General features: G+C 40.5%; 2 protein-coding genes across 2 annotated transcripts; one reads left to right on the top strand and one right to left on the bottom strand.

The window, feature by feature from the left end:
• Positions 1–966: 966 nt before the first annotated feature.
• inpp4aa (inositol polyphosphate-4-phosphatase type I Aa) lies at positions 967–25,513 on the bottom strand. The gene is made up of 24 exons (XM_031734468.2): positions 25,409–25,513; positions 15,208–15,466; positions 15,068–15,112; positions 13,400–13,518; positions 13,199–13,315; positions 12,952–13,031; positions 12,727–12,844; positions 12,313–12,403; positions 12,061–12,208; positions 9,308–9,438; positions 8,930–9,034; positions 8,715–8,823; positions 8,608–8,625; positions 8,303–8,474; positions 7,035–7,316; positions 6,797–6,944; positions 6,484–6,516; positions 5,590–5,762; positions 5,349–5,472; positions 4,615–4,882; positions 4,157–4,254; positions 3,951–4,063; positions 3,706–3,860; positions 967–3,615 (listed from the first exon to the last, which is right to left on the bottom strand). The coding sequence occupies exons 2-24, from the start codon at positions 15,305–15,307 to the stop codon at positions 3,483–3,485; spliced, it is 2,880 nt and encodes a 959-aa protein (XP_031590328.2). The 5' UTR covers positions 15,308–15,466; positions 25,409–25,513; the 3' UTR covers positions 967–3,482.
• LOC116316157 (phospholipase A and acyltransferase 2-like) lies at positions 19,550–23,514 on the top strand. Its single transcript, XM_031734664.2, has 4 exons — positions 19,550–19,685; positions 20,437–20,557; positions 20,652–20,950; positions 22,644–23,514. Exons 1-4 carry the CDS (start codon positions 19,668–19,670, stop codon positions 22,725–22,727), a joined length of 522 nt encoding a protein of 173 aa, XP_031590524.1. The 5' UTR covers positions 19,550–19,667; the 3' UTR covers positions 22,728–23,514.
• Positions 25,514–26,166: the final 653 nt, after the last annotated feature.

Consider the following 26,166-nt stretch of genomic DNA (forward strand, 5'->3'; position numbering starts at 1 on the left):
AATCTGCAGCACGGGGATAGGAGGTTCCCAGTTTATCTTTTTATTTAGTTCAAATTTTATTTAATTAGTGACAAATTAAATGATTAAATTATGTATTTATTTAATTTATTCTGGCTCAGCAGAGAGTTCAATCTGGTCTGCCAGACAGCTTTGGAAAATGTGAAGGAGGGCATAGATTTTTCATGTCTAACTGTAACTATTTTTTTTTACAGCTTTTCTTGCTGAGAAACATCTCTCTCATTGGCTATTCATACCACACCATAGTAATTAAGTAATGAATAAAATATTAAAACAGAAAAATTCCAGTGTTTTTCACTGTTTAAAATAGAAATTTCTTTTTTTGTACAATGGATCTATGTGAAGGAAAAAAAGGACATTTACTATGAATGATGTAGATTACATCTCAGCAGTGAGCTACCAGAACTCTGTAATTTTGTATTTATTCATGATGCCAGATTTCTTACATTTACTGCAGCAGCAGTTATCATCATTTGACCTAATCAGAGCCTTGAGAATGAGATTTCTTCCTTTCTGTCTCATCCAGTTGCTTTTCTTTGCCCCATTGTGACTCTTGTCCCACCTGCAATGCTTTTACATTCATTTTACTTAGTACTATCTCCACTGTTCCCTGTTTAAGTGCCTGTTTTACCCCAGTGTCCCAAATTAGCTTAGTTACCGTGTCCTTTGTTTTTGCTTAGGTGAAACCAGGGTGCTTCATACAGTAAATTTGGCTGGCTGTTTGAAGTAAACTGATGTAGGCTGGTCAAAGCAAAATACCTCTTTTTCTTCATATGAGTTTTCTATCAATTTTAATGGATGTCTTTTGACTGTGGGAGGAATCCAGAGTACCAAGAAAGAACCCACCCAGGCACAGGGAGCAGGCAACAGTGCTAACCACTGCGCCAACATGCCACCATACCATAAATTACCATAATGCATAATTCACAGACACACCACTTTGCCGTTGACAAGCCTTTATTCATTATCCAGCTTCAGTTCATACCTCTGTGGCGTGCAGGTCGCTGCTAGGCAACCCGTTCATCCTGTGTGCACATACAACTGATCAGATCAAAGTCATAACTTACTCGATAACAATGGATGAAACTATAACAGCATTTGGCAGCACCAGCCATATGAACATAAATAACATAGCCAAAATAAAATCCCCTTTCTCTGCAAGTATTGCACATTATACAATTTAAGCAAACAGCTGTTAAACAGAAAACAAAAGAGGTGTTCGTTAGCACAATAATGCAATATGCATTATTTCACTTGAGTCTAAAAACCTTTATCGACTTCTCATTGATAGTCAAAACTGCATATATCCCATACATCACTGCGGAACTGCAGTAGTGTACAGCTGCAATAAAATATAGCTGAAGATCTTTTCATGCAGGCAAAATGAATAAGATTTTTGATTCTAATCAAGAAGTGCTGCATAATTTTTCAGAGAACTGAGAAAAAAACACACACATTGCTTTAATCAATAAAAACCTAAGTTTGAAGGGCTCTCAAACCACCATAGCGCTGCATATGATCCTGCAGAAATGTTTCCTTAGACATGTTAGAGTTGTGGAATAAAGTGATGGACCACTCTGAAGCCCACCATTTGTCCACAAGTTCTCCTTTAATGCTTCCAGCGTAGCATCAGAAGAACACCAGAAGTTAGGTAAGACATAATTTCAATAAAAATGTCAGAGTCGTGTCAGATATATGCTGTACTCGTCAAAGAAGTGTGCTTGTATTGGAGTGATGTGGTGCAAAATATTCACGTGTTTGACGGTTGCCTAAAGGAAAATAAACAAAATAAGCACTTTGATTTTAACAACTCCTGCAGATTCTGCTGAGCAGCTTATCTCCAGAGAAACATCTCTATCAAGTGACAACGCTTGCTCTGATTAATTTTATTGACCTGTGTGTTGCCTAGAGTGGATTTAAAGCAGCAGGAGATAGGTCATTAGCATCCCGTGACATCTTGCTAGCTTCTCTTGTCTTGTCTTTTAAACTTGTCTTTATATGTTGACCAAAAAGAACAAACCTTCATATCAGTTCCGACATTATTCCCTGTCATTTGCCAAAATAAGTAGGACAGAGGACAAAAATCTATGAGATGGAAATTGTTTTAAGTAGTGGATTTATACTGTACCTCAGTGCTTTAGGCTTGGCTCGATGTAAACCACACATGCTGTTTTTGTGGTGAGGCACAGATCAATACGCACATAAATTTAAAGCCCCATTCAGACATGCACTCCTTACAGTCTGGCAACATCTGAACCTCACGTATTCTGTCTGAAACAGCATTTTGGTCACTTTTCTGTGACCAAAAGCTGTGACGGCAGGCTAACTTGAAATAATTTCAACATTGTGAACAGCATTCAGTCATATTAACATGGTAGGCAGGCATGAATACAGCTTCCTGCCTAAGAAATAGCCAAGACAGAATCCAGAAATCAGCAGACTTCAGTTGTTTTAGGCTTTGGCTCACAACAGTGACTTCAGTTGACAACCTAAAACACCACAGCAGCATCTCCACACTGGTCAACAAGCTCTGTCATGCAAATCAATTTATAATTTTTTAGGAGTTTTTTCTGGATTTTGGTTCATATTTCTCTCCATTAAGAAAGAAAGTACCTCAAAAATTAGAGACTCCTTGTTTTTTTGTAAGTGAGCAAACTTAAAAATTCAGCAAGGGATCAAATGATTATTCCCCCCACTGTATGTCTGAGGCTCTGTTAGTGTAGTGGTTTACACATGTGTGCTTGCAAAGCAAAATGTTTCAGATTCACATCCAGCTGGTGATACAAACTCCTCTTTGGGATTGAGTCAGGAAAGAAAACAGATCATACATCCAGAGCTACCTGCTGTGGTGAACCCTTTGGGATAAGGGAGCAACTGAAAGTAGTGATTTATGTGATGAACATGAAAAGTAAAATGACTTTTGGGTCAGTGACACACTTTGTAAAGCCAGTGGGAATCCAATGTCTGAAAAGGGCTCAATGCTTTTTATGTTTTGTAGATAATCAGCAGTCTCACTTCTTAACCGACGGTGTGACAGCGTCAACAAAAGCTGCTTTGCTGAGTACAAATACACCTGTGTGCCACATCTTTTTGTTTCTAAAACGCTAAGGGCTTTTGCACGTCTCCTTAAAATGAATCCAGAGAGGCTGTACGCTTCCCGATGCTACAAGTGGTACAGCAGCAAACACTGTCTGCACACTGGCTACAAAGTAACACAGAAAGCTGAATGTGGCTGTGAAGTGTGTGTGAAAAGTGTTTGAATCTAATACTACTGAGAGGGGAGGGGAGTCTGCTAGAAAATGATCTACAGTGAGCACTGGCACTTGGACATTTATTATCTTAACAGTGACTAAGCACAGAACAAAGGGCTGCTGTTCCAGTTTGTGTTGGTACTTTTGTTTGTGTGGTGCCATCTTCTTCATCCCCTTTCACTCTTTTGGTTTCTGCCAAATAGGAGAGTCCGCTTAGGTCTCGACCTTCCCATATGTCCCCTCTGGAGGGCGGTATTGTTTGGGAAAGGCCTTGAGCTGGAGAGCGTTAAAGGCATATTTACGACATCCCACATTCTTCATGGTGTTCTCTCTCCTGCAGCCCTCGCTGTGAGACAGAAGTCATACTTTTTTTTTTTCTTTTCCCCTTTTTGACAAATTACTATTTTTCCAGTGTGTTTCAGGTGTAGATACTGACCTGCGCATACAGTCCAAGGCCTGATAGAAGACCTGTGGGGCCAGGGCGTGCTCCTGCTGCAGGATCTGACACTGTTCCAGGGTCACAGACATGGCTGTGCGGTCCTTAGCGCTCTTACAGCTGGTAAAACGCACTCCGTTCAAGCGGCGACACACCTTTGGGGATTCAGAGGAAGAGATTAGAAGAAGGAGACAGAGCTTTTACGCTTCAGGGGCTAGAATTAGAGGCCTTAATGATGAGTCTACCTCAGCTGCTTGCCACAGGATCTCCACGTTCTTGTTCTTCTTGGCGTTCACATTCTGGCTCAGCAGTTTGAGCAGCTCGGGCACGCTGGTGGTACTGCGAGAGCGAGGGAGACCTGAGGAGACGACAGAGGACGAGTGGTGAGCAAAGAACAAAAAAAAGGGGGGAAATACACTTTTCTCACTAATAAATTATGTATTTCACTCACAGTCTTCTGGAAGGACCTCTTTAAACTGGTCGTAGTACGAGCTGAGGCGAGTCATGCTTTCCATGTTGATGACATCTTGCAGCGATGTGTCTCCAAACCTGCACACACGCATGATTTAAGAGTTAAAAGAAACACATAGCCTGCTGCTGTCTGGCTTTTCTGGACTGAAGGAGGTTCACTTCCAGCACAGCCATTCAAAGTTTAATGCAACATCAACAAAAACGAGCGCACATATGTATCAACCCAGTTTTTAAATGTTAGATGTTTTCTAAATGTTTTCTTTCAAGAGAGAAAATTTATGCAGTGACCATGCAGAGAACAAGCCTCATTCAGCCACAGGTTTAAAAATATGCTTTAAAGCCAAATGTGCTGCTCACTGGCCTTTTTCCGACTGACCTATCAAGCTTGGCATGGGTATCTCTTTCTACCTTTCCTGCCCTCTAATCTCAGTGACTCACTTCTCAGCCAGAGTCTGCTGTTCATTAATGCCGACGTTGAACAGGACGGGCTGAACTCGCAGCAGCATCCCGTTCTGGATCTCTCGTGGCAGCATGTCAAACATCGCCCCGGGCATCGGGACCCTGACGTTAAAGCCGCTCCTGTTCCCCGTAATCACCGGCAGCATGTCGGGGCTGAAACCAGAAGTTGCCTGGGTAACTTTAAAGGTGACATTTCTCAGGTCCATCACTCCGACGCTCATGTCCTCCAACATGGCCAGCTCCTCGCCTTTAGTTTTGTGCAAAGGAAGAACAACAAACAGCAAAATCATTAACCCCATCAGAGAGGGCATGGACAGGGAGTCAATTCTGATTGACTTTTAATATTGAAAGACATTTAAAAACTACAAAACTGAGTTTGTTAAAGGAAACTTTGTAACCAGTTTTATATTGATTTTTTAGCAGCTTTTGAATTTTTGTACCTCTAAACAGATCATAACTCAACTATTACCTTTAAAAAAAATTATACTATAGAAATGATTGATTTTTCATTCCTATTATTATTTGAAGTGCAATGCTTTAAAAATAATTTCACTAAAAATAATAATAACAATATTTTCTGTGTAATTTCATGGAGATCTTGATGAGGATTACTGTTCAGACTAAGCACCCTCTGTGACATTAGTGGAAGATGCACACAGTGTTTTGTGATTTTACATATTTCTATATACACATACATGCACAAACAAAGTTACCATAAGTGCTGAGCAGGCCCTCGTACTGCACCAGCAGGCCGATGGTGTGCAGCTGCCTGAGGTAGCCTGAGTCACAGAGGCAGTTCCTCAGCTTTAAAATGAAGCCGCAGATCAGAGCGGTGAGCTGTAAACGGCACACATCGCATCATCACAATCGTTGAGTAATGACAAACGTCCAAGCCTACATGTGCCCGGGTTTCATGCACTGTACATGTAACAGTCATAGCAGTTAGTGGCAGACCGTCTGGCAGAAGACGACGTCGCGGCGGTACTGCAGGGTGAGGCTCATGGCGATGGTGGGGGCGCTGTCCTGCATCAGCAGAAACACCATGGCTTTCTTGGCTTTGTCGCTCATCAGAGACACGCAATCTGTCAGTGTGGTGAGGAGAGGATACAGGGCGTCGCTCCACTCACCTGCAGGGATTTGAGAGGACATTTCTATCAGAAATCCAACATTTTAAAGACAGAAAGACTGAAAACACCCGAAGAAATGGGATGTTTGCTTTCTGAAAAGTGATTTAATTGGCTGAAGTAATGGCTATACACTTAGACAGAGAGAGCAAAAAGAGATTAAACACACAACCCCACAGTATTTGCAAATATAAAATGATTTGTGCAGGGAGATCAAAAGAATTAGAGAGAAAAGAACAGTTTTTTTTGCCTGCATCAGTCAAAAATCAGCGTAAAAGTGATGTTTGATTCTATCAGATGTTGCTGGTTTTTGCAGAAACTATCACATCGCTGCTATCCTGGATCTCTCCACAGTCTCACTACAGGCTTTTATCATTTAATTTAATACTGATCACTCTCGAAGCAGGTCTAGATCTGGCCCCAGGCTGTGTAGCAGAAACATTATATTTAACCAGCTAGCAGCCTGAGGTCCTGTAGCCCTCCTGGCTGCTCCAAAGTTGAGACTGAGAATGTTGAAGAGACCGTGTTTTTGCCTCCTCTTGAGGAGGTAAACATAAGGGTTTTTAAAGATCTGCTTACATGTGACATTACATGTGATATCTTTTTCCTTCTAATTACAGTTGTGTGTTTTTTTTAATCTACTCTGCCTCTTTTTAATCACCAGGTCTTGCACTGTGATACTTTTTCATGTACCTACTGTTCGTAAAGGAAACATTGCTCCTACCTGGGGATGACTTTTCAACCTCTGGGCTGCTTTCTGCAAATGAGAGAACATAAAAATGTTTAGATAGGGACAGATTTCCACTTGTACTTGTATCTTAAAGTTTTATTTCAGCCGTTAAACAATAGAGATGATTAACAGGACTGAGACAGCATGCCAGGGTCTGCTTCAGGATAGTTGAGAATGATGATGATGATGATGATGACTGGTGACTCCAGAAAGTTTACACCTGTACCTTTGTTCATATTAGATGGCTGAGCTCACTCAGTACGTGGATTCATACAAAAATAATTCCCTCCTGTCTGTGTGCATTTACCTTTCTTAGTGTTACCCGGCTCTTCAGTGGCGAGCAGGAAGACGTCCTCGGAGCTGCTGTCGCTCTGGAGTTTGTCCCGCTGCAGCAGCCTGTTCACTCTCTGGATCACACACTCCAAGCTTTTATCCACATTTAGCCAAATCTTCTCCTGCACAAATAAACATCAATGAAATCGAACATACATACTTGCATATAAAAAAATAATTAACCAAAAGTGGCAGATGGACTCTTCTCTTACCCACTCCTCTTCATGCAAATCTGCCTGCATGGAAGCGTGCTTGTTTTTAGTCCCTTCACTGCCCTCCAGAGGAGCTGTGTGGCGAGAGGGTGAGGCGGTAGCACGAGAGGGTGAGGTGGGGTGACGAGAGGGGGAGCGGGACGGAGAGCGAGAGGAGGGCGAGAGGGAGGAGGAGGATGGCGACGGGGTGCTTTGCTGAGAGAACTCTGGGCGGGCTGCTGCCAGAGCCACGATGGCTGTGGACAGCAGCTTGGAGTCGCACACGGTCACGAGCTGACGAGTCTACAGGAGCAGGAGAAACGGAGATGGATAAGTTATTCTGAGAAGTGTTACACTACAGACATTACATGAAAGCAAGTCAGCAGTAACTTGCCAAAATGATCTTTAATGGCCATACAACAGGACAGGCATAATGGTATAGATTAAAACACATTTTCAACTATTCTAATTAACTAACACATTAACATTTATTAAATGGCTCTTAAAAGTAATAAAATGAAACTGAATTATTTATTCATCCTGGTCAGTCTGTGTTTGTGTGAGTCAGAGGTTGCCTGCCAGTCACAGTGATGTCAGCATTGTCGTGATATATACTGCTAGTGCACTGCCTGTAATCTGCAACATCATTGATTTATTATTTTTTCATTTCTCTGTGGTTTCAGTGGCCTCGCCTCTGTGTCTCTTACAGTCACTTCCTGTTTTGTCAGGTTTTTAGATCCCTTTCCTGTATTGTCCTTTAATTCTAATGAATCTTTAACTCTAATGACCTTTTTATTTTGATGTTGCAATTTTTATTAACTGGTCTTCAAAAATAGTTCTCCAGGCTTTCTGAAAGTCTTTCAAAGTTTTTCTTTGGACACATTCAGTCCAGTCCTTGTACCTGACTGTTTTCAGATGAATGTGTTTTTGGTTGTTAAGCCCATTAACACTGACCTATTAATCATTCAAGCACAAAAAAGGAACCTAAATCAAGGGATGAACCAGTGTTGTGTTTACATATAACATAAAACTGAAAAGCTGCTTTTAATTTAATCACAAAACACATAATTTCTTTCCATTACTTTTGTTACATTTGTCAAAATGCCAAATATAACGCAGTTTGACAGGCATGGTCATACCAAATATGGACTTTCTAGCAAAGTAGAATGGTGCAAACGCTTTGAACTCTTCATTCAACACTTTGTCTTATATATTTATATGATTATATGGTGGCTCAAGACTTTTGCACAGCACTGTATATATTAAGTATCCCTGCAGTTCAGTCTTACCTTCTCTGTTAGGATGGCCAGAGTTCTCTCCAAAGCATTGGCTGAGCGCTCCTTGGCAGCTCGGGACAGACGTTCAGTGTAGTAACACACTTGTGTCTTAAGAGTGTTAATCTGACCGATCAGCTCCTTTGCTTTAACAACATCCTGAGGCTGGTATGCCATTGCTTTAGAGCTGGAGCCAGCAGAGCAGCAGGTGTGCATTGATATGTGTGCAAAAAAGAAAAAGGGGTTAGAAAAAGGTGGAAACGAGTGTGGTTTGGTTTTATCCACTTTTAAAACTTGTAATAGAATTTAGAGAATCTTACCCCTCCTCTCCATGGGTTCTGAATGAATAAAAAAAAAGGTTTGTTATAAACTCCAAATGAAAAACAACCATCAAATCCTCACACAAGCTTTGCTTCAAACAACTCACTGTTTCCTGGCTTCTTCGAGCTTGTGCAGCAGCTTTCGGAGACCGCAGCCTTTAAAGCCTTGATGATGTGCTGCAGGCGCACCAATAGTTACTACGTCATACGTCCGGTCTGATTAAAGGTTAGAAAATAAAATTAAGAAGGAAGGAAATCCATGAAAAACATTAATATTAAGTTATAGAAAGCATGCATTAAACATTTGTGCACAAATTCGTACCATAACCAGACTCTCCCTGTACTCTCATCCTCTGGATATGTAGGTTAGTGGGAATAAACTCCAACTTCCTCTCAGCTTTCAAGGTGCTAGACTTAAATGACGGACCTGTGGAGCAGCAAAGCAGTTATTTGTGATTCTGTGTAAGGAAGATGGAGAAAATAATAATTAAAAAGAGCTAACAGCTGTACAAGATGGCAGAAAGGCTATATTTTCAATGTTGTAACATTTATCTTATTAGGGGGTTGATGCTGGTAACTTCCTGACACCAGGAAACATCCCCAATTGTAAGACAATACATTTTTGTCACATTGTGCGAGACTAATTTTGACATTTAAAATCAGTGTAATGGCTCTTTACAATGTATATTATAGAACTAACCCTTATATTCATGCAGGTCACTTATGGTCTCCTGGTAGGTGAGGATGATGGTCTGGTACTGAGTAATGATCTGCCTCCTGAGGTTCTCCCAGCATGGAGACAGCTCACCCAGTTCTTCCAGCTCGCACACCCTGCACATGCAGTAACAATCAGTGCATCCAGCTGATGCAGGGAGACGCTTACAGTTATAAACTGAACGAGAAAATGAACATAACAGTTAAGCAGTTACAGACATTAAAATCAACCATTAAGGGAAAGCCTGCAGATATCTCTTCAAACCATTTTCTCTAATCTTTGCTGTTTTTGGGGTTCGGAATACTAAGCAGCGTTATACCCTCAAGCAGTTTTTATTTAATCGAAACAATCTGTGAAAAGTACATCCTTGGTTCGATTCCTCATAAGTGGCATATTTTCATTTCTTGACAGGGAAAAAGGTTGTAAAAAAAAAAAAAAAAAAAAGTAAGATGCATCTAGAAGAGCTTCACAAATCTAACAAAAACACAGCATTACTATATTAAGAATGCAAAGTTAAAGGAGCAAATAACACCACAAATAAATAAATTACAGTAATTAGCAATTTACGTGGACTAATTTATATGGAATGACCTGTGTCACCTTTATTTGAAAGCTCAAACATGAGTACCCCGGATCCTACAGTACCAGAGAGAAAACCCCAACAATCAAATCCCCTTTTAGCAGAAAGAAACCTCCAACAAAACCAGGGTCAGGGAGTAGAAGCCATCTGCTGTCACCAGTTGGGGTTGAGGGGAAAGAAACAAAGAGAGGATACAGCAGTGGCATATTAACATATGGGGAGTCTTGCAGCAGTCTGAGGATACAGCAGCATAACTAAGGGATGACCTTGTATGTGAGGAGAAGGACTTTAAATTCAATTGTCGGTTTAAGAAGGAGCCAACAAAGAGAAGCAAATATAGGAGAAATATGATCTCTCATCCCTGTCAGTACTCTGCATCACTCTGAGACAGGAGGTTTCTAATTTTAGCAGCATTGCATAGGTGAAAGAAAGCAGCCCTGCATATTTGTGCAATGTGTGCATTGAAGGGCAAATCCTGATATATAAAAATAACTTCAGGATTTCTTACAGTGTCACTGGAGGTCAGGGTAATGTCATCCAGAGTAAGTATCTAGTTAGACGCCATCTTTCAGACTCTTTAGGGTCGAGTACAATCACCTCACTCTTGTCTGAATTTAGTAGAAGAAAATCACAGGAGGCCTTTATGTCTTTAAGACATGCCTGTAGTTAAATAAGTGATTTGCATCGACTGGCTTCTGCATTATCTGCATATCATAGATGATACATACATATAACTGTGTATCATCTGCAAAATGTGTGCAATGTTTTCAAATAACACTGCCCAAGGGAAACCTGTATCAGATGAAACGAAAACTACCTGTTTACATGCACAAACTGGAATCTATCAGATTTTTAGTCAAGTGTCTGTATTAAATAGCTTTGTTTCATGTCTTAATATTTATGACCTAAACAAACTGTGATCTTCAAACATTGCTTTGACTGCAGTATCAAATTACTGCATTTTTAAAGAAGGGGGATAAAAAGAAATGTATTCATATAAATTCATAAAGCTGAAGCCAAATCACTACTTATGGCCTTCAGACATGAATGCAAAATTAATTTTGTGTGGATGATTAAATTTTATACGTACAGATGTTTGTGTCCGCTACATTAATTGGTAGCTTTAGGTACTGCTGGCTACATAATATGACCATTAAAAATTTTTTTTTTACATTAACTTACTTGTACATATTTAAGTTTTTCTTACACAGAGCAAACAAACTGGGTTGCTATGACAACTACAGCATTTAGTTGAATGCCTACAGTTTGTATGACACAACTTTGTGAATATTATACAGATGCTTGCTAATATTTGTTCTCAGTGTTGAGTGACTGTATTTACTGAAACAGCTAAAAGTTGTGTGACCTATGTTTTTTGAGTGTTTACAGCATTGAGATGGGTCAGTATTTTTACCTGTCGCACGTATACTTTGTGTTTTTAAGTCATTTGAAACAAATGAGCCTGATTTTGCTGCCCAGCAACACGCACATGCTCCCAACAGCATGCTGCACAGCCTGCAACAAGCCCTTCTAGACTCCAAGAAGGAAAACCAGGAGGTGGCTGCAGAAAACGCTGCTTTGAGGCAGCAGCTCACCAGAAAAGAGATCAGCTGGGAGAAGGAAAGAAAAAAGCTGCTTAAGTTGCTAAGAGGCATTAACAAAGAAATAGTCTCTAAGACTGAGGATATTGGGAGAAAAACTAAAACAATCAAGATTCATCTCAGTCCATGAACAAAATGATTCATTGCAAACAAAGACACTGAAACCAATAAACTGGCTTAAAATCATTCACTGATCAATGTGTGGGTACACAGATAGATGGATGGCAAAACATCTGCTTACTAGGCATCAACTAAGCTAATTTGAATCTCTGCTCCGACACGTGTTTGTGAAGTTGTGGAGCATTTAAAATGTGAAAGCTAACTGTACAAACCAAAAGCATGTGCCAACCAAACATGCTAGTTTAACCTGATAGCTTAGCAATCCAAGAAGGTAAAAACTAAACCACAGGCTTCAAAATCCACAAACCAATATGGAACCACGTCTATCTTTTATATACGGTCTATGGTAGCACGTAGAGAATGCTTTCTTAAAAGGTTCACATTTATTAGATGTTGGCATCACTTCAAAAAACATCAACACATCTTTCACATTATACCTGACAGCATCCTCCTCCAGCAGCAGTTTGACATACTGTCGAGGAATATGCAGGGAGAGCACGCTCTCTGCCATCTGCTCCAAAATCCGCAGGTGGTTACCATCCGTAGTGGGAAAACGGTACGTCCGTGACATGACGCCGCCAAACACTAAAACAAGGAAAAATATGAATGAGCACTGCCAATGCCACTGCCAGCAAACTACATGTTACTGGTTGCGAAACTTTCCGTAACTCGGAGTAGCAACAGCTCACCAGCCTTCAGCAGCGGATCTTTACACAAAGAGGACGACTTGGATTTGATGCCCATGGATTCAGTTAGGCTTTCATCCACAGGCAGAACCATCTGATGCACACATAAACAAAAATGTTTGCATAAGAAGGATGTGCTGCTGACCTTTACATTACCAAAAAAGTCAGAAAAAGCAGGAAGTTCAATAAAATTGTTTTATATTGTTTTAATGAATTCAAGCACATTCACAAGCCCGTGGCTGTTATTCCTGGTATGTTTCATGTACTTTGACATAAGGAAAAAAATAAAAATAAAACAGGAAATTGTCTCAATGTATCAATTAACAAAAAATAATACATTTTCATACTTTAATTTCAAATATTGCCACAAACTATACAACAAAGTCTCATTTGAAAGTCATTTTTGTGAATTCCTACCCTTCCATTAACAGTATCCCCCCTCTGTAATCTTGCGACAGGAGCTCTCTGCTCGCGTTTCTCCTCTATCTGCCAGGCAATGACAGTGATGTTGCCCACACGCTCGTTCTCCGCTGACCTGACAAATCAAGCGATAACCAAGTCAGCGCAACATCCCCAAAAACCCAAATGCGACCTGCGGTTCATAACACGGAAAAGTCACATTGTGCTCTGCGTGCCTGTTACCTGAGAGTCAGGTGCAGTCTGTGGTGCTTGTCCTGCAGCAGCTCCTTCACGGAGAACATGGCAGAGCTGAGCATGTACATCTGTCACATAAGAGCACGCAAACCAAAAGGATTTAGAGGGTTTTACCCAGATGAGCGTCAACTACGAAGGATTTGTTAAAGAAGAGCATTATTTACTTTTGCAATGGAAATTCTAAAGACAGTTTATGACTTTGTAAGAAATTGTCTTGGCGGGGTGGGGGGGTTACCGTGCCCTGTGAGCGGTCCTTTACATCGTAGACTGAAAGCTTGACCTGCGTCTGCTGAGTGATTAGGGAGTCCTGAAAGAAAGCTATACTGCTCAGGAAGATGGGGTTACTGGTGCCCTGAAGACAGAGAGAGGAGGGGAAAAGGCTGTGTAAGCATCCAACCGCAGGCAGGAAGTGACAGTGAGGTAGAAAGTAGCATACCTCTATGATCTCAGTCTGAGCGTGTTTAGTCCAGAAGGCCTGGGGTGGAGTGGTGCAGCTGACGGCCACAAAGCTGGTCGGCTTACGGTCCAGTGCAGGAGTCACCAGCTCACTGCAGGCTGCAGGGACATTTAAACACAGGCGATTACAAACTGGGGGATTTGACAGTGGGATGGTCTGTAATCTGTAGCAATGGGAGGATTTAAATATAGTATACTGGAGTAGTTAGTACTTGACAAGCAGCAGCTGTTGAGTAATTCTTTAGTGGATAAAAAAATAAATAGGAGCCAGTAGTTAAGGGGACACATCATGTTTATGAGTGTTTCTCAAACTGAATTAGAATTAAGAAAACAAAAACACAGCATCGCAGTCAAATCACCATGTTTTAAAGTAGAATAGTTCAAAATGTTTTAGCCAGTTAATGGTAGTGAGGCAATTTTTTTTTTAAACTGCTGAACTATTAACTATAACTATTATCTCTGTCTTATTTTTTGCTCTCTTACTGCTTATTAGGGAACTTTCTGGCTCTTCAGCTGCCAAATGCCCTTAAATGTTCACTAACTAGCAGATTTTACACGTACAGCAGATTTATCTGTGTTCACTGAAAACAGCGAGCTTAACCAGCTGCAAAAAAACGAAGATAGTATTTTGGATATAGAGTTCTTATGCAAGATGTTCTCCTCCTTGTTTATCATTTTTTAATCTTGACTTTCATATGTATTAAATCTTTGGTTCATAGTTTCAGTTTAATACTGCTCTTCAGTATTTTCCTGTACCATTCTGTGTCAACTCCACTATTTTAAGTTCATTCATGTGTCTATGTTTTCACTTCCTGTTTTATTTTGATACTTGTCTCTAGTGTTTTACTTCATTTAACTTCTTCTCCTGTCTCATTGTCTACGATGATGTTCACCTGTGTCTCGTTATCTTAACTGTGGGTTTCAGCTTCCTCAACATCTTGCAGACTTTGCAATTCTGGCCTCTCAAATCGTCCTAAATAAAGGTTTGCTTTTCGTCTACGTCTGCCTCACTGCATCTGCATCTAGCAATTTATGTTGAGCAGTGGGACGATCTAAAAAACGCTTAAATGCTGCACAGAGTTGAGGATAAGCAGCACCTTACTCCAATATCTTAATGACAGATTAGTGTAGCTTTGAAGGATGATGTATCCCTATGTCAAACGAATCATGTGGAAACACCCAAACAGTGCAGAGAAGAGTTAACCAGCTGTGGACTTGCAGACATGTGATGCATAAATGAGTGTTTAGTGATGGCAGCACTGTGACTTGTTAATATGCTTTAGAGGATTAAGGCACATCAGCAGAGACAAAATCCAAAGACAGCAGTAGAAGATGATATGTGGTTTAAGAGTTTAAAAAAAGTTTCAATATTTCTTCATTGTGGGGATTTTTATTGTCCTGTGACTAATTCAATTAACTGCCAAAGTAAGTGCTTATGGGTGTCTCCAAGATGGCTGCTGAGTGGTGAGTCTTGCTTCTACAGGGGCTCTGATATCAAGCATTAGCTGCACAAATGCTCATGCATTTGTGGATCGATCAAAATAAAATAATTTAAACACTACTATATTAATTCTAGTAGAGCATAATAAACAATCTGGTGCATCAGTAATGTGCAGCATCAATATCTACAAACACATCCTGAACATACCCACGCTGAACTCCAGCACCGGCTCATCTGGGTCCTGACTGCTGCCTGTGGGGAAGAGAGCGAAACAGAGATGAGCAGAAGCTCTTTGCAGTTTTGTTATCAATGAAGTAAGGTTACCATGGTAGCAGTTACTTGGTTACCTGAGAGAGCCAACCCCATCATCTCAGCAGAGAGATCAAACGTATTGGCCCGGTAGACCGACCATGGCCGATGGCGGGGGCTGCGCTCCTTCCCAGACATGGTGGATTCAGGTCAGGGCTGAGGATTTTGTTTTTGAGTTAAAAAGGCCTGAAGAGCAGAACAATGTCGAGCAGGCACAGAGTCAAAACTCATGCGTAAGACTCCTTACGAAGTGTGTGCGTGTGGATCTGAGCGGTCACACTCTTGTCACTGCAGAACCTGAGAGAAAGAAAGAAAACAAGGCAAATCAGACAGGACTGGACATCTTCAGCTCTTTGATACTGACATCAAACTCATCATCACGACAGCAGCTGAGCTCAGATAAATAGGAATGTGCTTGCAGTTAGTCACATAAAGGAAGCCGCTTGCAGCACACATGCTCAAAATCCGGTTACATTCCTCTTTTCACAGGGTTAAAGGATGAATAACTAATATTTGCTCGATGATGTTTCCACAGATGCTTCATTCTGAGGCGAACGGCGCTGTAGAGGTTTTGCAACTCCGTGTCATTGCTCTAAGTATTTTTACCCCCATGTTAACGTGCTAATATAGGCAGCGAGAACATTTTCTGAGAGGATAAAGTGAGACTTCACACAGCTGTAGAATATATGTAAAAAAAAAAACAAGCACTGCAGCACATTGAATCGATGTTGTCAGTCTCCTGATGCTTTTTGTGCTTTCCTGGTTTTAGGCAAATTAATAACAAACACAAGAACAGGGAGTCAGGTAAAGAAAATCAGAAATGCTCCAGGTGGGTCACAGAGAATACAGACAAAACAGAAAAACTCCACAACCAGCTAATTCCATTTCTTTTTATAATTCAGTGCATAATCCAGATTATAAAGAACCTAATTCAGGTTTCCTGTGTCTAAGCAGTGCCAGTACTCCAAACAAACATTAATGCTATCATTTCATTAATAAAGGCCAAATATTTGGTGGAACAAAAACCAAAAATGACTCAAAATTTTCATATTTAAACATCATTTAAACAAAGGCGCTCATCATTTATGCAACAAAGCTCGGGATGAATCTGACAACACGATGAAGGTATGAGGAAATCAGTATGAGTCATCCTCTCCAACCACATTCACAAAACTGACTTGTAGATGTGATGCACTTGTCTAAATCAAGTGATAGGTCTCTACACTGATACTTGCACTATATAATCAGGTTTTCGTAGCAACAATGACGTTTATGTCGCTCTGATAGAGCATTTTATTCATAATTTAACTGCAAATACAACAATCACCATTTCACTGGGGCTGACAATACAAAAGCCACAGCACGTAGGGTTTGTTGATTTCGCGCTGACGCTGCACCTGCCAAAATTATTCACTACAGCAGGAAACTAAAGCTGTGCCAAGTGTGCCAGCAGAGGAGGTCTGGTTCCAGTGCAACATTAACAATCTCCTCTCTCCTCCTGACTTCATCTTCTGCCAACTAACAGAAAGAGACAAAAGATTAAACCACTGCTGATCTAGATCTGTTGGACACATGGATCTACATTCAAGGATTATTTTTTTATTATCAGTTAATCTGGAAATTATTTTCTTAAATGATTAGTAATAAGTTTATTGTTTGGGTTAACTGTTTTCTTTAACTTTCAGTCTGAAAAACAATTTTTATTCAGGCCAAATGCTTAAAGAAATCAGTGAAACCACAAAAAAATAACATATGATTAAAAAAATAGAGCATTGTCAGTATTTTAAGTTAAGTTCTTTACGCCACCACTCATTTCTTTATATTTTATTCACAAGGATCCAGATTTTATTTTAATATTGTTCACCAGGCTTTGAGGAAGCCTTTCAAATTATTTCTTTGGACATTTGTCATTCGTTTTCAGTCTGGTCTTTGTACCTGATAATTTTCAGAGGAAGATTTCTTTGTTTGTTAAGCTACTTAAAATTGACCTATGAATCATTCAAGCATTAAAAAGCCACTAAACTCATTAGGTGAACCAGTTTTGTGTCTGCACATTACAGACAACTTATCAGAGAAACAATTTTAAATTATATCCTCTGTTACTAGAAGCTTGTTGCAGAAAACCCCAAATAACTTGTTTCCATTTCTTTAGTTGAATCTATGAAAAATGTCAAAGATAACACAGTTTGACAGGCATAAAAAAGTATTTTTGCACTTGTTATGCAAACACTTGGCATATCTTGGCAGTCTGTGCAATGTGCCTCAAAAAAATCTGAGGCAACTGGAAGAGTGGAAGAAAAGTGAAGAAGTGTCAGGCCTAAAAAAATGTCTACAGCAGATGAACAGCATCTGAAAGTCATGTCCTTAAGAAACAGGAAAAAATCCAGCAAAGAATGACACAGGGCCTGAGAGATGCATCTGCCCTTCAGTGGTAGCAGGAGGAAAAGGCAGAGGAACAGTGAGCGTCCACAGCTACCTGTAAAACACGGTGGAGGCTCTGTCGTGGTTCAGGATCACATCAGAGCATCTTGTCAAAAGGGATTTATTCAGAAAAATACTGTCTGATTTTGATCAAGCATGTACGCTGCACATATTTCAATAAATCACAGCACCATTTCTCATCTTCCTAGAAAAATATTTTGGAAAAGAGGGCTGACACAGTACTCCATAGTGAGTACATGTCTCTTCTGGTGTGCAAGTATATAAAGCTGTTTCTATATCTATTTTTGTCCTGTGAGCTGACACACTGTCGCACTATTGTTTTCTGCAGTAAGCACTCTTCTTTCAGCAAAGCCAGGGAAGAAGAGATATGAAAGCAAAAATCAATCAATAAATATCTGCCTCAGTAAGGAATACTGTGTGTCATAAATGCATGAAGCAAACGTGAAATGTTAAGAGAAATGAAAAGGATTCAGCAAGTGGTCTGATGACCAGCCTGAGCTGCTTCAAATTCCCGTGAGAGGTAAATGTTAACATTTCCTGTGAGATGTCAGACTCAGTTAACCTCTCTGGTATATGTTTGCTTACACAACTATACAACCTGCCTTTGCTCAGCGTGATCACTTCCTCCTCATACACAGAGACGAGGGTCGTATCTGACAATGCGTTCATCTGTCTCTGTGTGTTGCTGTTTATTTGATGCTACACTGATGAGGGGAGAACATCTGTGTGTGAGTGTTTCTGCCCATTCATGTGTGAAGACCTCTGCAATGGAAGTCTATTTTTACACATGAATCCTCTCTGACGTCACACGACACGTGCAAATGAAAACGCTGCCTCCTGGTGACACGCACACGCGGCGCTAGAACTTCACACACATACAGTTCAGTCAGTGTGATTCTCCGTGGCGGTTTAATCCCTGTCTTGGCACCTTCGCGTGAGACCTAAACAAATGACAATTACAGCATGGATGCTGTGCCTCATTAGGCTGGGTGGGAGTCATTGACAGTGGAGGCTGGCGTTTAGCACGCTGTAATCGCCACTGCCTGGGGCATTGTGGGAAGCTCTCTAGGAAACCAATAGAGGATCTAATGCAAAGCCACAGGGAGTGAAGGATCATCTTCATTTCATCTGTCTGACGGTCATCAGATACACGCAGTTCACTTATAGGGGGATGAAACTAGTGCTGAAACAACCAATTTCCAATCCAATTTAAAGACTTAATCATGATCAGAAGTGATGAATGATAATCACTTATTAAATCTTTACATTTTTACTTTTTCAGCTGCTGTTTTGGCAAAAGATGCTATTTGATGCTGTGAATTTTTCCCATGTTTTCCACAAATTTCTGCTATTTTACACAGAAAGTGGGGATTCAATTTTCTGAACCTCAGAGTTATATTTTTAAAATGTTTATAAATTCAACCAGCAGTCTAAACCTTGATGTCTGTCACATCTTGAAACAACAGCTCATAGTATAGCTATAGTAGAAAAGTGGGGAGCAGAATATTTTTAACAATTTAGCAATTTTCACTCAAAGTAAGAGGGCTCAGCTTTTAATTGCACTGATGAACACTGAAAGAAAACCTAGAGCTGAATTTACTTTACAGGCAAAATTTTACTTACTACTGAGAACTATTTTGCCAAATGTACTCAAGTAAAGTTTACTAGCAATTTACAATGCATACACACAAAATGAAGTGGGAATTTGGTGGTAAGTTTCACTAAGACTTCCTTTGGATCCTATTACATTATTTAATTAAACCATTATTTAAGTAGCTTTTCACTCCTCACGCCTCGAGCTAGATCAGCTCAATTATGAAAAGCCACTTGATGTAATGCAGCTGAACCTGTTCATTGGCTTGACGGGGAGTGGAACTGGGAGGAGACTTGACAGAAATTGCTTTGTTTATTACTTTATTGTTAGTTAGTCGTCGAATGTCCAATGAGCTGTCTGTCTTCTCACTGAGTTTAAAGGTTCCCACACATCGCAACCAACACACCAGACTGGGAGAGCTGCAGGAGTTCTCATTTTAACCTAAATAACCACGAGTCAGCCATGAATTATCAACAGCAGGTAAGTTTCTATCTATCTATACTGACTGGACACTTTTACCTTCAGAGCTGCTTTAATACTTCATGGCATAGATTCAACAAGGTGGTGAGATCCATGCTTCCATGATGTTTATGCAAAATTCTGACCCTAATACCCGAGTGTTGGAGGAAAAATGGAGACTCATTGAATCAGGCAACATTTTACCCATCTTCTATTCTTCAGTTTTAGTGAGTGTCTTGTTCTTAGCTGACAGGAGTGTTACTCAGCGTGGTCTTGTGCTGCTATAGCCCATCTGCTTTAAGGTTCCACGTGTTGTGCCTTTAGATGTGCTCTTCTGCATACCTCTACTGGTATTTGAGGCACTGTTGCCTTTCTATCAGTTCGAAATATTTTGACCGCTGCCTGGAACCAGAGAACCACCACTCACTTGACATTTTCTCTGTTTCGGACCAATCTATGTAAACACTAAATATAGCTGTATGGAAAAATCCCAGAAGATCAGCAGTTTCTGAAATACTCAAACCAGCCCGTCTGGTAAATAATACAAATGTTGTATAATATTGTTGCAACCTTAAATGTATTCAGATGATTAATGAAACTGGGTCAGTTTTACCTCTGACAAGCAGATTACCTATACTAAAAAAAACAAATGTGTCAGCCACTTTCTGTAATGTAGCTGAACCTGTTATCTGGGTACATGGGGAGTGGTAGTGAGTGGAGATGTGTCACTACTTGCTTCTTGTATTCTGATTATTTACTGTTATTAACACAGATTGATAACATCGTGTCCACTGCCAAATTTGGAGACTTGATTGAATTTTCCTACCCACTTGGATATTCGCACTGGGCCGTCTATGATGACGATGGACATGTAATCCATTTTGCGGTTGCAGGTGAGTAAAACATGAGTGCTGTTCATTGCATTCATTAAACAAGCAAATTTTAACACTAACATTTCTTGTTTCCTTTTCCTTTTTTTTTTTCAAGATGAGAAGCAACTAATGACAACTGTTCGTACTTATCTGCAAAAAATCATGCCAGTATGTGGGGACCTTCTCCTTGGAGAAACCAAGATTCGCAGAGTCCCTGTTGGTGAGGTCAATGTCCCACATGGAGCCCATGCGTTGGTCAGTAACAATCGCCATGCCTTCACACCTTCAGCACCTGAGGATATGAGGCTACGCCGTGACGCCCTTCTCAATCAATCCCTTCCATATAACCTTTTTACTCTTAACTGCGAGCACTTTGCCACTTTCATACGCTACGGGAAAGCTGTGTGCAACCAGGTAATGCCGTCACTCGAAAAAACTAATGATTATCATTTAAGATATGCTCAAAAAAATTAAAGGAACGCTTTAAAAAAATCTGAATAGAAACATAAATCTTGCCTAGATATCTACTAACATGGACTGGGTAAAAGGATACCATATCATTTGATGGAAATCAAAATTACCAACTGACCGAGGGCTGAATTCAAAGACACCGGAAATCAAAGTGAAAATATTTTGCGTTGCTTCCATTTTGATGAAATTTCCTTGTAGCAACTCAGAATGTCTCTGTAGTTTGTATGGCCTTCATGTGCTTGAAATCATGCATGATAATGTTGGGACATGCTCCTAATGAGACTATGAACGGTTTCCTGGGGGATCTCCTCCTAAATCTGGACCAGAGCATCACCGAGGACAGTCTGAGGTGCAACCTGACTGTGTTGGATGGACTGAAGCATATTGTCCCACAGGTGCTCTACTGGATTTAGGTTAGGTGAGCATGGGGGCCAGTCAATGGTACCAAAACCTTCCTCCAGGAACTAGCTGCATATTCTAGCCACATGAGGCCAGACACTGTTTGCAGCAGGAGGAAACCAGCACCCACTACACCAGCAGAGGGTCTTACAGTGGATGCAACGACTCTATCCCGATACCTAATAGCAGTCATGTGCCGTTGCCCAGCCTTTAGAGGTCTGCGTCGCTCCATGAATATACCTCCCCAGACCATCGCTAAACCACCACTAAACCGTTCATGCTGAACGATGTTACAGGCATATTAATGTTGTCCACAGCTTCTCCAGACCCTTCTCTCATCTGTTAAAAGCACAGCACACAAGTGGTGGATCTGCCAGTATTATATGGAAAGTACCAATGTGGCTCCACAGTGCTGAGCAGTGAGCACAGGGTACACTAGTGAATGTCAGGCACTCAGATCACCCTCATGAAGTCTGATTGTGATTGTTTAGTCAGAGGCACTGTGTCCCGTTGGACATCACTTTGTAGCTTTGGCAGTTCTCATGCTGTTCCTCCTTCCACAAAGGAGCAAATAACAGACCTGCTGATAGGTTAACGACTTTCTGCAGCCCTGTCTAGCTCTCCTAGAGTAACTGCCTGTCTTATAGAATCTCTTCCATGTTCTTGAGATTGTGCTGGGAAACATACTGATGTGGACTACCTATGCAACCTCTGTGGGGTCCAGATAGCACTTCATGCTATGAGTAATGACACTGACCCCAGCCAAATGCAAAAACCAGTGAAAAACCAGTCAGAAATAAGGAGGAGGGGAAAGATTCCAGTAGTATACCTGTAAAACCATTCCTGTTTTGGATGTTGTCTCATTGTTGCCTCTTTAATGCACCTGTTGTTAATTTCATTAACACCAAACCAGCTGACACTGATTAACAACGCCCTCTGCTACTTAAATAACCTGATCAGTATCCCAGATGTTAATAGACTTCATGCAGTACTCTGATTAAAAAGTCTTCCTTTAAGTTGTTTGAGCAGCGTACAATATGAGAGAAAGTAAGTCAACAGCTTTGTCATCTGGACTGATTTATGAACTGCACTTCATATATCAGTCGGTACTGGAAATTTTACAAAACCAAATATTCTTTATATTAACAGGAAAATGGTCAGATTATTATTAGCAGTAGTAGAAGTATTGTGAGTATGAGTGCTAATCGTATTAATAACACTGTTATTGTTTCTTTAGATCCCTGCAAAACCCAAGAATGAAGAGTGCACAGGAGCAACTACAGTTTTCAAAGACATTGTCAACTCAAAGCAAACTGATTAGAAACGTTTTCATTTCTACATATATGAACTTGTGCGGTGCCTCAGTTTGGTCTTTCTGAGTCACATCACTGTAAATATTCAACATGTTCTCTTTGTCTGGCCCTCTATAGAGTTTAGCCTGATTATTTTTTTATTTTTTTATGAAGCCACTTATGGAATTGGCAGTATGTACAGCAAGGTTTAAACTTACTTGTTTTTTGCCCTTATTTATTAATTTGCAAATGCTTAGTTGAAACCGATAAATATTTTTTCTCAGCAAAATATCTTTAATAATTTCTCCAGAGAAAAAAACAATCTTGGGATTCATAATTTGGCCGAGCAAAATCCCTGAAGCTATTAGATTTACCACGACAAACCATACACTGGCACGCTGAAAGCACGTGATGATCATAACGCCAAAAGATAACGTGTGATAAAAAAACAAACAATGTAGATACTGATGAGAATTAGAGACCGATACTAATATTAGGTCATTTCAAATCTGATGTTCTCATATAATATATCAGATATAATTTTCTGTTCAGGCACAAAACATAAACAAATTAACCTAACATTTGTTATTTGTATTTATTTACTTGTTTACTCGTTTATGCTCTGCCTGAGGCTGCTGGGATCAACCGCTTCCAACAGAGAAGCTGCAGGGTGCCCTCTGGTGGATGAACTATGCAACATCAACACTCAGTGTGGTGAAGGGTGTTTCTCCCATCTTTTCTTAACTTTAAAAAAAAAAGGTTCCTTTATCAGCTGTTATAAATACTGATACCAATAAACATATATTGGATTAATGACCCAAGAACACAGAGTGGTTCTTCTGCTCTCAGGGATGACCACAGTGTATAAGTAGCGGATTTCCTCTCTTTGACATAGTTTTATGTTGATGTTAAAAGTGTGAGCAGCTTACCTCGATGTATAGCTGCTGTCAGTAAATGTGGTCTTATGCATATTTTATCTGAAAGCAAACTACTTGAAACAGTGTATTAAACAAAAGGCCACTCCAAGATCTCAAACATCCACCAAAGCTGATGACAACAACAATCTTGCAATGTTAATTTGGTTTCGCTGGAGTTCAGCTGAAGAAGATGATGATGGTCAAAATGAATGCAAGTTTCTGTCCTGCACCAGAGGGATGAAGTCAGACAACGCGTCAGCTAATTCTTCATCATCATCCTAAACTGAGCAAGAGGATAAATCTCATCCAGCTGCTGTCCTGAAGGTGACATCTAACCCCAATTACACACTAAAGAGACCCTGTTTCTGTTTTCTAGCTGAACAGTGTGGCAGCAAACATGGTGAACATGCTGCAGGGAACAGGTGAAATGGTGTGTAGTAAGAGTGCGGAGATTCTGGAGCTCCTGAGTCCACTGGGATGCTTTGGAGACAAATGTGTCCCAGTTTGTTGGGCTGGCGGCTCACCCCCTGCAGGTGCTGTCAGCACCGGCTGCACTGTAGCGCTTCCATAGCTTCTCCTCCTTCTCCTCATCCCTTTGTGATCAATCCTGTGTTTTTCTTTTGTTTTCTTTTGGTTATTTAAGCCAACTTCCTTTCCCTTGTCCCTCTGTAACCTCAATGTTCTTCTTCATTTCCATTTATTGATTCAGATTCAGTCCAGAGCTGGCCTGTGCCTCGCTGCTCTCCCTTGAGCCTGGTCTACAATCAGCTTACTTGGCATATGGAAATGTCTGTCACAGCCACGGACACATGGATGCACCTATAATCATGGAAGCTGAGCCGTAAAATGCTCTCTGATCAAACTGATTGAAGAAGACGAGAATATGCAAATGATTTCAACCCAAAGAGAACATTTAGAAAGCAGGAAAAAGTCTTCTTCAGAGAACTGAGAATTATAAAGGAAGCTCAGCCGAGATGAACTGCTTTAGGTTATGTTTCAAGCAAATGGATTCTCGGGAGAATAAGTCATGGATTTCCCTCAACACACTAGGCAGAACGTGGCAAATATGATTTGTTCAATCAAAAATACTCCTCTCAAACACACATGAGCACAGGACAGAAAGGGCAGACAGAAGTGAATTCCCAAAGAACCCGGTGCCTGCTCTGTTATGAAAAGAGTGACTCAAAAGATCAAATTTAATCCTTTACCCGCCCCTTGGGAACATCAGGGAGGACTCTGGCTTCATAAAGCAGTAAATATGATACTGGATGCAACCAGTGCATAATAAAAAAACCGCAACATATAACCTCATAATCTCAGATACACACTCTTTCAGGCTTCAGCAGAAAACTGGGTGTTATTCAGCAAGCAGCCTGCGTGGAAATAAACAACAGGCCGAAGCTTCCCACTACAAATCTATTTATGGAAGCTTTAGCCAATGACAGGCCCATTGCCACCATACTTTAAGCGTGGATATATGCTCATTCACCGACACTACCAAATAATAACAAACATTGCGTCATTATGTCTGCTGAAGCTCACTGAGGGAGGCAGCAGCACGGTGCTGCGGGTTGTGACCCACAGCTCATTTAGCACTGTTTTAAATTAAAAACAAATCAGCTGCACATTTTATTTTATTTATTTTTTGCTACGACTGTAAAACACGTCTTATTGTGATCCCGCTGCGTGGCGGTGCTCTCGCTTTGAGGCAGCTTTCATATCTGGGAGCAAAAGCCCTCCAGAAACCGTGAAATAATAATATGAGGAATGAGAAACAAACACAAATGTCTAACCTTCAAGAGAAAAGCGATGGTTTCTTGTCATGCTGATGAGCATCCTGCGCGCATCGACGATGTCTGCAGTCGAGACTCGCCCTGACTCCCTCTGACACATCAGAGACGTAATACCTACACAGGTGGTAATGCCTCCTCCGTTCACTGGGGGGCGATGTCGGTCAGGATTTATTCTCTCCAGGCATCGTTAAAAGACATCCAAAGCTCTCTTTTAAATGTTGGCTGCCCTTTTCCTTTTTGTTGTGCGTTCTGTCAGTGTTTCTCTGTGTTTTTCTATCCAGGGACAGTTTTACTCCATTGGCAGTGATCTTGAGATCACTGTCATCCTGAGAAATGAAGCTGCTGCCAGTCAGGACATCCATGAACTGCATCTCAAAGCTGTACACAAGACAATCCCAAATAATGTTTTTGATGATTAACAAAAAAATTGGTCACGTTTTCTTTAAGCAATCTTTAAACTATCCCTCTAAATTAAACTCAGTGAGTCCTTCGGTGTCATTCAAATCAGTTTCCTCTGCAGGATCTATATATATATGTATTTGGTGGCATTAGTCGTTCTTTTTTTTAAATGATCAAATAATGCAATTAAATGTTAATTTATGAAAACCCCGCAACATTTTGCAATAGAAGGAATCATGAGGGTGTTGTGATCTTTCTTTTTTTCCTGTGATGACTTGAGTGTACCCATAAACCTTTGTTGTTTGTCATTTATAAGCGACAATTTACAAGTAATTTACACGTGAAAGCTGAAACGACTG

This window comes from Oreochromis aureus, linkage group 16 (genome assembly GCF_013358895.1).
Source record: "Oreochromis aureus strain Israel breed Guangdong linkage group 16, ZZ_aureus, whole genome shotgun sequence".
NCBI lineage: Eukaryota > Metazoa > Chordata > Actinopteri > Cichliformes > Cichlidae > Oreochromis > Oreochromis aureus.

Excerpts from the sequence above, each read along its gene's own strand:
- LOC116316157 (XM_031734664.2), top strand. Across the intron at positions 20,558-20,651 it reads AATCCATTTTGCGGTTGCAG|ATGAGAAGCAACTAATGACA; the intron begins GTGAGTAAAACA and ends TTTTTTTTCAAG. Across the intron at positions 20,951-22,643 it reads GGAAAGCTGTGTGCAACCAG|ATCCCTGCAAAACCCAAGAA; the intron begins GTAATGCCGTCA and ends TTGTTTCTTTAG.
- inpp4aa (XM_031734468.2), bottom strand. The coding sequence starts at position 15,307 with ATGTCTGGGAAGGAGCGCAGCCCCCGCCATCGGCCATGGTCGGTCTAC. Across the intron at positions 6,517-6,796 it reads GCCGGGTAACACTAAGAAAG|AAAGCAGCCCAGAGGTTGAA; the intron begins GTAAATGCACAC and ends TCTCATTTGCAG. Across the intron at positions 5,763-6,483 it reads GGTTGAAAAGTCATCCCCAG|GTGAGTGGAGCGACGCCCTG; the intron begins GTAGGAGCAATG and ends AAATCCCTGCAG.